This window comes from Emydura macquarii, unplaced genomic scaffold (genome assembly GCF_026122565.2).
Source record: "Emydura macquarii macquarii isolate MOO-44397 ecotype Brisbane River unplaced genomic scaffold, CSIRO-AGI_Emac_v2 contig_2432, whole genome shotgun sequence".
Lineage (NCBI taxonomy): Eukaryota > Metazoa > Chordata > Testudines > Chelidae > Emydura > Emydura macquarii.
The window spans coordinates 2,898,902-2,911,379 of NW_027132569.1; the positions used below are offsets into that span (position 1 = coordinate 2,898,902).

The 12,478-nt window shown below is 37.6% G+C and overlaps 1 protein-coding gene across 3 annotated transcripts in view; it reads left to right on the forward strand.

The window, feature by feature from the left end:
* SEPTIN7 (septin 7) overlaps window positions 1-10,885 on the forward strand; it is a 95,922-nt gene extending 85,037 nt beyond the window's left edge. For 2 of the 3 annotated variants that reach the window (XM_067562508.1, XM_067562509.1), the window contains 4 exons: window positions 2,577-2,597; window positions 5,293-5,428; window positions 9,165-9,304; window positions 9,862-10,885. In XM_067562508.1, coding sequence (XP_067418609.1) covers window positions 2,577-2,597; window positions 5,293-5,428; window positions 9,165-9,304; window positions 9,862-9,901 — 337 coding nt within the window. In that variant the 3' untranslated portion in view covers window positions 9,902-10,885. The remainder of the gene's footprint in view (window positions 1-2,576; window positions 2,598-5,292; window positions 5,429-9,164; window positions 9,305-9,861) is intronic. The other variant, XM_067562510.1, reaches the window with a different exon arrangement.
* The last annotated feature ends 1,593 nt before the right edge of the window (window positions 10,886-12,478 follow it).

Here is a 12,478-nt window from a genome sequence, read left to right on the forward strand (position 1 = left end):
TTCTCTTTCTCCTTCCTCTCCCTCAGGATCCTTAAGTATCTTGTTCTCCCTCCCGAGAGTGTCTTTACATAGGGTATTGCTATGCAGAACTCAATGTGTGGAGTTGCATTCTGAGTCAGAGGCATGTATTCCCATTTACTCTCTCATCTCCCTTCCAAGACCACAGAGATTTCCACCTTTTTAAGCTCAGGCCTTGATAAGAAGCTTGTTCTCTGTTTTAGGAAATTAGAGTAGGCTAATGGATTATCTCAGGTTAGAGAGAATCAAACTGGAGAAAAAGACAAGGGAACTAGAGCCCTGAGCGGGACTAATTTTAATCCTGTTCCCATCCTGCCCCTCAATTCCCACTCACTCCTGTTATGGTAGTGGGACCCACAGCGTCCTGGTTCTGCTGAAGGGCTCTACACTAGTCCCGTGGAAGGCTCAAGAGGGAACCCCTAGAGAGTTTGAAAATCTTAGATGATGAATGTCATCCTTCCTGTAGGACCAAGTAAGCAAGGAGGCAAATTGTTATCGAAGGGCTAGTCTACACTTAAAACTTAGAGGCACAGCTGTAGTGGTACGGCTGTGCTGCTGTAAGAGTGTTTGTGTAGCTGCGTTATGTTGATGGGAGAGCATCTCCTGCCGACATAGCAATGTCCACACAAGTGCTTATGCAAGCAAAAGTTACGTGAGCAACAAAACTTTTGCCAACATAAGAGCTAGTGTAGACAAGGCCTAACACAAGTTGCCATGACTGAGCCTTGGAAAATTAATTAGCTGGTAAGTGGGAATGTAAGTAGCCTCTAATTCAGGCTCTGTTTTAGACAGACATGTTGGTCTTAAAACATTTAAATGTGTTCCAAGAGAGTGTGTGTGTTAGCAACACTTTTTTGACCATTTTCTCTTGCATTATACTAGTTGACCAAAATTATGTTCTGTATTCATATTAAACACTTACCTCTTACTCTGTTAGCAGATGTCAAATGTTCCTTATTAAATATTGAGTTTATTGGGGCTACACAGTTCCTTGCGAGAAAGTATATAATAGACTTTTTTTACTAATTAAAATGGGTCTGCTCCAGGTGGTAATGCAAACATTCTGTTGGCCTTTGCAGCTCTGTTCTTTGAGTAATATTAGTTCATTTCTTGTAACATAACTGGGTGATTGATTATGAAAACAGAATTAGTAATATGTGCTACAAGATATATTCTCTCTTGTCCAAATGAACCAAAACAAAATAATTTTTCTTGTCTTGTAAATAACTCCCTTGAATTCCTCCTTTGTTCAGCTGATATTGTAATCAGCTGTTCTACAAATAACTATTAGCTTAAGAGAAATCCATAGCATGTATTTTCCATGATTATGTAGCCTTTTTGTATTTTAGGTTTTAGTGTCTGATTCCTTCACATTTTCAACATCATCCCATCTCTAAAAAAATATTATGTCAAAGGGTAACCTTCAGGTATATGGATAACTTGTCTCTTCACACTATGCAATAAGTGTAACTGTACACATGCACTGTGTGGCATATACTAAAATTGGCACTCACTGGAATCTAAAATTCTTAATTTGAGAAGTCCTACATTCATTTTTTTATGTGAAAGGCATTTTCATTGAGGTTAAAAATAAACAAACCACTGTTTTTATCATCAAAAGATACATTTATATAAATGACAAAGACGACTTATCTGGCTACAGATATGTTCAATAAACAACTGTCACACAGAGTAACAGAATACACAATGTGTAGATCCTTTTAACTGCTTCTTAGCATAGACTGCTTCTAACTCCTTTTGTCTGTGTTCCTAGTATGTTTATAACCTTGCCACAAACCCAAGATTCTCTGCTTCCTTTAGACAAAACAGGAAATTCTAGGGAGCAGTCCTAATAGTATGAATGGTTTCATACTATGTTGTAAATGATTTAATGTCAAAATACCAGTACCAGAAGGCTGAAACCTGATCTTTTCTTTTGATTTTACTATTATCAGTGAGATTCTAACACAACACAAACTCCATACTCCATGTAAACTTGTATGCTTTTTAATGCTGTTGAGCATAGCCTCCTGTGAGACCTCTGCTGGCCAGTGAAGTTAAGTGCTGTTTCTATAGCACCTGAACAGTCTCTCTTTAAATATAACATCAGTCATTCACTTTGAATATAATGTCCTTCATTAGGTGACAAATTTTATGAGGCAAATAAGCCTAGAGATGGATGGCTTTGGTTTCAGAAAGCTTACTTAAAGCAAGTGGTTAAGTTAATGTCACTAAAATATTTAAAATTACTTTAAAAGCATGCATATTTTAGATACACCATTGTAGGTAAGCTGTCTTTGAAATATCTCTGCACATCAAACCTGCATTAATATTTACATGGTGTAGTGATTTACTAACTGAATTTTGAAATAAACATAACCAGCTTTAACTAACAATCTTTCATAATACTGTGGAAAACTTGCTTTAGGGGAAAAAACAACAAATTTTAATTTGCTTTAGGAATCAATAATGAATTTGCTTTTTTTAATTACTGCTTTTTAGTTTTTGTGGTTTTATTTAAGCATGCTAAGCCTCTGTATTTTTTTTTTGTTTTTTAGATTTGACACAGTTGAAGGCATGTAAGTGGTTATTTAAATTTTTCCAAAGACTTCAGACAAAAACTCTTTACACACATAAGACTTTTAATGTTAAGTGTCTCAGATTTTAAGTCTTCCTGTTTTTCAGCTTCTGGCATCTGCTTTTTGTTCTAAAACTGCTCTAACATTGTAGAAGAAAAAGTTATAAATATTTTCAGTGACAAATATTCTTTGTAGAACACTCCCTCTTACTTTTGAAAAATTTCAGCCAAATTCCATGAGAATAACAAAGAGAGAGGAGCACTGTATTGGCCGAAGACATATGTAAATTATGTAATTCACCCAGATTAGTTCCAACGTAATAGTTATGTTAGTGCTTATCAAGATTTTGTGGAATCTTCATTACTTATCTCTAAATTTATAGCTGTTTTTATTAATGGGTTAAACTGGCAAATAGTGTAGTCAAAATCATTTTACTATGTTTTTGTCATACAAATGGCTTGCAGAGGTTCCACTTCATGTATACATAGAATAACATAAGCTTTCTCTAAACCTTAAAGGATTAACATTACACATGTATATTATTTTAGATGGGGAGAGTTGGAGTTTTCCCAATGCTTTCTTGGTCTTTCCTTTTTCTTTGTGCTTAAACCCCTTGATTTCTCTAGATCTTACTTGTCAGAATGAGAAGTGACCCACTCATAAAGAACTCCATAGTGAATATTAGCCTGCTGGCTTACTGTACCCTCCAGGGAGGCTAAGACTTGACATTTTTGAGGAAATCTGAACAATTTCCTTTAAAGTATTACTTGGGAGACGTAGACACTTAAAAACTTCACATCTCTCTCAAAGAAAGATATATGTTAATATCTACAGGAAATTAAATTTTGTAACGTTTTAACAATGTGTGTGTTTATACAGAAACACAACTACTCAAATTCACTAAAATATTACAACTGATGTTGCACAATCCTCTCATGAATTGATTTTGTGTTATCGTACTGGGCTTGTAATCTAACAATATTCCAAGTTACGTGATATTTTCATTAACAAAAAGTGCAGATGCTACCAAACAGCCTTTGTACAGTAAAAGTAAATCCCAGATTTGAAGTAGGATCAGTTTCTATTTGAAATCTAGTATTCTGCTAACATTTGGTCTGCTGTTCTCAATTTTGCAAATTCGTTCAGATACATCTCAAAAATATCTAAAATTGTCACCTTTTGAAGCACATCTTTGGAAATACTGGAATTTAAAAACTGTTCAGTTGGCCTTGATTTCATAGGATACACTTTAATTTTCTCTTCATTATTGGCAATCACATACAGCTGGATTATATGTATAAAATCAGTATATCAGTAGTCAAAACAATTCTCAGACATATTTGACATGCACACTCCATGGCACTGACTACACATCTGAAACCTCTTTCCCTCTCCTAAAAGCATGAGTTGCAAGTTTTGCATTGAAAGGGACACTGCATATTAGAAATGTTTTAATCTATCTCAGGTAATTTTAGGAGAATTCTAAAAGCATAAAAAACATTCAAGCACAAAAAGCCAAATACTTGATTTTTGATGTAATCTCATTTAGCAACTCCAAATACAGTTTGCTTTCCCTGGTGAATGTTGGACCATTTTAGATGGATAGATACTCCCTTCTCGTTTATCATTTTGTTTCCTGTGTGTATGTAAATATCGAAGAGAGTGATATTATGCATATAATAAATATAGATACACATCTGTTTGCATTATTACATCCATACGCTAGTTTTTTCAAATGTTTTTGAAAAACATACATATTCAGGCTGAAATTAATTTGTTCCAGTTGTTAATGTTTCAGTACCAAAAAAATTACTTCTACAAGGGACTGACTTTATACATTATCTAACCATTAGCCAGAAAAGAGTGAAAGGAGTGGACTATATGAGTCTATGCTGAACATTGAAGAATATAACAAATTTGTGAAATGCTATTTTATACTGAGTAGCAGAATTAGTAAATCAGTTGCATGAAAGTGTATGGAAAAATTAAAAACGTATTTTAATTAGGAATGCTTTACAAAGCAAAATATTCCATACTAAAAAAAACTTTCACTAATAAATTTGAAGTCCAGCTGCTCAAAAATCTCTGCAAAATTGCTGTGTTGAAAAGAATCAGCACAGGAGAAGATTGTATTTAACACACAGCTGAAATTGTTAACTTACATTTATTTGGTAATTCCCATAGGAATGAAGATTTTAAAATCTCTGTTTCTTTCTACCTGTAACACTTATTTTCACTCGCTCTGTTCTAGTTTAATGCCATTTTTCCATTTCTTGTATGCACAAGTTTTTTTGGTAGTTGGAGGGGCTGTAGTGTTGGAAGATTAGTAGGAAGATGCCACTTTATTTTTGATTTTTCATTACTGAATTTTCTCTGATTTGACTTTCCCTAGAAGTTCTAAGATAGAAGTAAAGAATTTTCAACGACTGCATTAAATTTAACCTAAATGTAAATATAAAACAAATTAAGATATTTACACTATGAAATAGATCATATCTCTTTCCATAATTTAACACTGGTTCGGTTGATCAATGTATGTAGTTTTCTGAAATTATTAAAGTTGAACTTAAGATAGACAAATCATTCCATTTAATGTTTCATTTTTTGCTTTGCCTTGCTTTTCACTGTCTTATATTGGCCCCCCCCCAAAAAAAATCACTTCCGTATTGACTAACCTGCTCTGGGTTTATGGCAGGAGCCCTCTGGCACAGATGGAAGAAGAAAGAAGAGAGCATGTGGCCAAAATGAAAAAAATGGAGATGGAAATGGAGCAGGTCTTTGAGATGAAGGTCAAAGAAAAAGTTCAGAAACTGAAGGACTCTGAAGCTGAGGTAACCAAAATGTGTATTAAATGTCAATAATATATTCAGTGCTGACCAATGGTGAGATGGTCCTTTCCTCAAGAACAGTGAAACATAAACATGTTATGGAGGTTTCCTAGTGGCTCCACAGTTACTAATATAACCTTAAATTAGAATTTAAATGAAACTCTCACTAATAATTACCCAAGATACCCTAGTATTCATTGTCCAGCCCTGCTGCTCTCCCCCACTACCCAAATGCTCCTCTATTACATTTTCCCCAGTCCTCTGAAGTCTGCTTCCATAACCTCTCCTTTGACCCATTCTGTCTTCCCAATGTGTGCTTTCTGCTCCCTGTTTAACTTGCAGACATCTATAAAATTAAGGTGTACAAGTTCAAAGACAGCAGAGGGTATAGACGGAGATTTGAATTGGGTTCAGGAAGTATGTATTTGGGTACTTTAGGATGTGTGCTATGGACCTGGTGCACAAAAGCATGTTTTTAAGGACACAGGTCATGAAGGGGAGGGCTGTAGAAGACCTTGAGTATTAAGAAAACTGTACAGAACATGGACTGATGTGAAAGGAGACACAGATATATGAGTGACAAGGGCTATGTGCTTTATTCATGTTAAACTTTTCAAACATTACACTTTCAACATGAATAAAAACATCTTTCTTTCCATTACCTCCATTCCCACCCCCAACATGTGCGTGTGTATGCACAAACCCATCTACAGATCACCACAGAAGTCTTCATGGGGGAGCCCTGCAGAGACTGGCAGTTTCATGTTATAGCGGTCTCATTTTAAATTTTGCAAATAGTTCTGGAAATCCCCACACAACATTTTTAATATACTTATAGTTGCTCAAGAGTACTTGTCAATGCAGTCACATAGAATCAAGGAAATCGCCAGTTATTGAAGTGTTGATATCTAAACCAACCACAATTCTCTTCTTACCACCTATACCGTAGTATCCAGATGTTCCTGGACTCCGTTTTACATCCAGCATACACCTGCCCACAACACACATCTAATTCCTGATGGGCAACTCAAAGCACAACCTTAACTTTGACTTCAGTTTAGGAAGAAATCATGTTATGAATTTAGATATGCTTTTACAATCTGTCAGCTAAAATACTTTTCACTTTGATTGTGAGATGTGAGAAAGTGGATGGGTGTGCACTTCAGATGGCTCTGTTGATAGAAAGAAACTCCTCTGTTTTTAATGAGATTGAATGCTGAGAAATTTTGTCAAACAAGTAGAGCAAGGGGGTACTGAACTGAAATGAAGTGTCTTGAAGTGCAAGAGCAGGAGACAAATACAAATGGGGCATTCAGGAAGGAGGCTTGAGAGGAACACAGACAGCAGGTGAAGGGTAGGAGAAAATAAGAGCAGCAATGTAAATATAGATGGAGTTGTGCAGGGCTTTGAAAGTAAGAATTAAAAGCTTTTGTCTGATATTGAAGAGGAGAGGAAGCCAATGAAGGGAGTCAGGCCTGGACTACACTTAAAATTTAGGTTGACATAGCTACAGGGCTAAGAATGTGAAAAATCCTCACCCCTGCGCGCCATAGCTTGCTGACGTAATGCCTGGTGTAAACACAGCTAGGTCAATAGAAAAATCTTTGTCGACCTAGTTAATGTCACTCGGGAAGGTGGAGTTCCTACAGCGATGGAGAAATCCTGGTTGTCCTTGTAGGCTCAGTCTGCACTATGAGGTTATGCTGGCATAGCTACAGCACCATGGGGGGGGAACAGAGTGGACTTTTTAATCAAGAGGGAAGCGGGGGTAAGGGGAAAATAGCTTTTGCCAACGACGTCCAGAAAATGTCAGTCATTTAGGCCCTATCTAACTGGGGGGGAAGTTGGTGTTTTAAAACACGTTAGCTAACACTTTTTAAGGTTTTTTAAACACCACTTAGCAGCTAGTAGAGAGAGGTTTTAACACCTTGACCCTGTGTTCCCCTTCTCCTCTCTTACCTATCCCCCCCACCCCCATCACCACCATCAAGAGACATTATAGAACTAGGTGATCAGCTATACAATCCTGAGGAAGGGACTGGTCTGTTTCAAAAGCTGTAGATCTAGTGTGAAACTGAAGGGACTCCCTGATTGTGACTGGCTAGATAGCTGGTTGGCTGTGATCAATGCTTATGCTGTTCTAATCATTTTGTTGCTTTGTGCTCCCAGTCTGTTGTATCCAGCTGTTCTAGTCGGTTTGTAAGGGACCACTACTTTTCTGATTGTATAATGGGATTGGGACTTTGAGGCGCTGCAACATTATAGATGATAAAAAACAAGGTATAGCCCTCATGCTCAAGAAGTTTGGAGGGAAGAAAGCGAAGAAAGAAGATATGTTAGAAGTGGTAAAGAGGGGAACTTTAGGTATTTCATATTTAGGTATGAATTACAGCACGTTGTGAAGGAAAAGTCAGTTTAGAGATCTTGAGGATAAGGGAGCATAATGGATTGAGAAAGGAATGGTTGGTCAGTGTGGAGAGGGCAGGGTTTAGTTGATAAGAGATTTAATCAGACACAAGGGGTTTGGTGCAGAAGGGAAAAAGCAGATGCAGAGCTGCTGACTGGGAGGTGGGGGGGCAGGGAATTTCCCAGGGGCCTGGTGATTTTAAAAGGCTAACTTCCTTTCCTGCCTCTCTGCCTGTGGCCCCACCCACAATCCACCCCAGACCCCACTTCCCTCCCTCCCTCCCCACTCACCCCTCCTCTCCCACATCCTCCTTCCCCACTTGGCCTCCCTGCCACTCTCTCTCCTCTCCCCCCATTGTCACTCACCGCATGCATCCCTCCTCTCCTCCACTGCTTGCCCCCTTCCCTGCTCAGCCCCCCCCCTGCTGTCGCTGGCCACCTCTTGGTAAGAGGGTGTATGTAAGAGAGGAGGTAGACTGGTAGACTGAGCTGGGGAGTGGGGGGAGGAGAGAGACAGTAGCGAGTGGGCTGATTGGGGGAGAGGGCAGGGTCCGGGGCAGAGCGGAGGGAGTGTGGGCAGGGCCAAGGGAAGAGGTGGGATGGGGAGCTAGCCTCCCATGCAGAAGCTTCACCTGAAGTCCATGGTCATAAACCTCAGCCCTCCCTTTCTAGGGAGGCAGGGACCATTGATTGTTCTGTCCTGGGGCCCAGAATTGCTGTCAGCAGGCCTGAGCAGATGCAAGTGAGTCAGTCTGAGTATCTATAGGATTTGGCTGTGCAAAGTGTGAAGGAGAGGTTGCGACTGAAGGCAGTCTGTGGAGGTGGGGTGTGGAGATCAGTAAAGGCAGGAGTTTACTAAAACCGGCACAGAAGTGAGATTGATGGAGAAATGTGTGATTGCACAGAGAGGAGGTTCATTATCATCTGTTACAATAGCTCCTGATGCCCCAGTCTGCCTGGTGCTATTTTTGTGGAGCAGGTTGCCTTAATGGCAATAAGGCAGACTTCAGAGCATAGTGCATAGTGGAAGTAAAGGGAGTAGCCAACTCACTACTGAGTGAGTGGTCCAGAACGGGAGATCAAATCGGGACATCAAGATGAGGCAATGAGGAGCAGTGGAGTGAGAGGTCATTGATAGGAAAGTTGAAAGCGGGATAAGGTGGCGGATAGTGGCAGGGAGTTTTACATTATTATTAAGAGTTAATTATTTATTCCAAAACATACTACAGATCACTGACTACAGTGGTTATCAAATACTTCTTTTTTGTTCACTTTTACTTGTCACCTATTCATTATGCAGTTTTTGACTGTGTACTTTACCTCAATTTCTTAGCTCCAGCGACGCAATGAGCAAATGAAAAAGAACTTGGAGGCACAGTACAAAGAATTAGAGGAAAAGCGCCGCCAGTTTGAGGATGAGAAAGCAAACTGGGAAGCTCAACAGCGTATTTTGGAACAACAGAATTCTTCCAGGTAAATAGGATTTTTTGCTGAAGTTGTTTGTATATAATGTTCCCTCATGTTCTATACTATTAGATTATTAAATGAAAATTTGAACATCTTAATGCAGCTCTCCGCAGGTTGGCTCACTTCAAATAGTGAAAATGTCACGCTGCTTTTTGGTCTAAATGAGCATATTTTGGAAACAGTGGGGAGAACCCTACCTTCCACAGCAAGCACGCACGCTCAGTACTTGTAACCTCAACAGATACGATTCATCACTGTAGGAAAATTTTATTAGAATTTGAAGGCTAATTTGATTTTGATTTTAAGTTTCTTCAGATTTTATTTGAGGGATGGGAATTCAAACATCTGACTGAAAGCCATCACATTTTCCAGCATCTGGAAATCGGAGTGTAGTGATCAAATTATTGCTATACCAGTACTTTGCTCATAGTGTGCCAAGGAAAATACCTTTCTGTGTCTAAACTAGGACAGCTGAAGATTGCACATTTTAAAAGTATATTCATAATGTGTTGAATATTTTTGTCCATAAAACAATTTTATTTTAAAATGTTTTATCTTCTTAGAACCTTGGAAAAGAACAAGAAGAAAGGGAAGATCTTTTAAATACATCTGTTGACCACCAGTTATGTATTAGTTGCCAATATGCCAGCCTGGACATCCGTGTTCGTTGGATCCGTTTGACCAATTTTGCACCAGTTGTATCCATAACGATGGATTTAACAGCATGACAAATTTTTTGTTAATCTTGTTGGAGATTGAGATGCCTTGAATTGTCTAGGATGTTGTGTACTTAAGAAAAAAAATAACAAACAGCTCTAAGTACCTTTTCCTTTTACCTTTTAAAAACAGATGTCATTTTAACGCAAAAGAAAACATTTTACTGTTGTACAATCATGTTCTGGTGGTTTTTTTGTTTACAGGATATTCCAAAATACAAGGACTCTGGAAGGTTTTCAGTAAGGATAAATTGCCATAATATGATACAAACTATGCTTCTCTATTATAATACAAGAATTCCATTCAGTGCAGCATATACAATAATGTAATTTAGTCTAACACAGTTGACCCTATTTTTTGACACTTCCATTGTTTAAAAATACACATGGAAAAATAAACTTATAGGCTTAAAGTGCACCTAAAGCTTTTTATAACAACCCTTCTTTGTTTTGGATTCTTTAAATATATGCTATCCTCATTTAGTAACTTCTTTAGCCAGAAGAATTTCATTACTGCTTCATTTTTGTAATAACATTTAATTTAGATATTTTTTCCATATATTGGCCCTGCTAAATAGAATATAGCTTCTTTCATACGGTAGGAACCAGTGAGTAAATCTTTCCTTTTACTCCCTTTTTACATTTATGGTAAGTAGCAGGAAAATGCATTTATAGGTCATTTTAGGCAAAATTGTGGCGTTAACTACCAACCTGTTTCTACCTGTGTGCAGTCTTTCTTTTACTAGAAATGGGAATCATGGCCTCTTGAGAAAAATGTCACCATTTTTCATTTAGCTGTATTCATATACTGCATTTCTGTATTTTTGTTTGTATTGTAAAAAGTCACATAATAAACAATGTTGTGATGTAACCTGCTGATGTGATACGCTTTCAAGGAATTGCATAGCAAAGTACTCACTATGGGAAATATTTAAATATGCTTAGATATAAAAATTACTTGGCATTTATTATGTCTCTATCAAGTTCCCAGTTTAAGGAGTGGACAAGTGTATTGAATCTGTGGGTTATTGACCTAATAAAACACATTTAAGTGGCTTGAATAGTATACATGATTAATTGTGCCCTGAAACTGCAAACTGAAAATTTCTTATCCAGAAGAGGGCACCAACTTTTCATGCACACTTTGTATTGTCCAAAATAGTAAATTCCAGAGGGGTAGCCGTGTTAGTCTGTATACAGCAAAAACAACGAGAGTCCTGTAGCACTTTAAAGACTAACAAATTTAATTTCTGCAGCATAAGCTTTCGTGGGTTGCCACCCACTTCGTCAGATGCCGAAGTGACAAAGTGGGTTGCAGCCCACAAAAGCTTATGCTGCAGAAATTAAATTTGTTAGTCTTTAAAGTGCTACAAAATAGTAAGGTGTTCAGCCACCTTTTCTGATATTTTCCCAGAGTGTCTCCATTACTCCATCCAGAAGTTTTAAGTATTCATGGTTTATTAATGGTACTATGACATGGCTGTAGCCTCTGGGATTTCTCCACTGTTTATCAAAAATATAAGCAAGTTGAACTGAACTTGATAGCCAGGAAGGTGGCATTTCAGCTTGTAAAATGCTCGAACCTTACACGGGAGGTGCGTATGAGGATTTATTTATCATTGTAGAGGCAAAAGAATTGAAAGATTAGTTGACATTTTTCAGAAAATAGAAATGGCAGGATTCTTCCCAAATTCTTCTACATAGCAGGAAACAGTTGTTAGCTTAAGTGACATTTTTAATGGAGGGAAGAGAATTCTAAAGCTAATTTGCTTACCCAAACGTGTTACTGTGAAATGATTATAGGCTTGATTTGGGATAAGAAGTTTTCACTTATCTCCAGTTGCTATCCATTATACATGCTTGCACAAAAGTCACTTTGGTTATCCAGTTGTCATTTTGCCATCTATTCCAGTTTGTCCTTTGCACAGGATTCCCATTATTTTGGTATCAATGTCACTCATTCACATAGCCACACCAGAGCGAGGCTCAAGAATTCATCTGAAATTGACTTATTTTTATTGTTCACTTTGAACATGCCATATATGACTTCTTGCAGTGTTAACATTCAGAATCCTGTTCTCAGCCAAATGGGTTTAGCTTTCCTTTCAGCAATCTGAATTGCAAGGCCCTTTATATTGTAATACACATTGTAGAGCTGCTTCATTCTGTGTCTATTGTTCCTCCAAGACAAACTCTGTAGGATTGGAGCCTCTTCTGATGTGTGTTGCCAAAAATATTGAATAATCTGAATTATAGAGGACTTAGCAGCACCTTTGACTGTTGCTCTGCTAGAATATTGCTATTATTTGCATTTGCAAATTATTTGCATTTGTAAATTTCCTTTTGTCCTGAATTGGAAGGAAAATCATTTCCTGCAAAATTAAATTTTGTGAAAAAATAATTTCGGCATTAACAAATCATTCAAAACTTATTGAAGTGCTTTGTTGACTACATATAATACAAA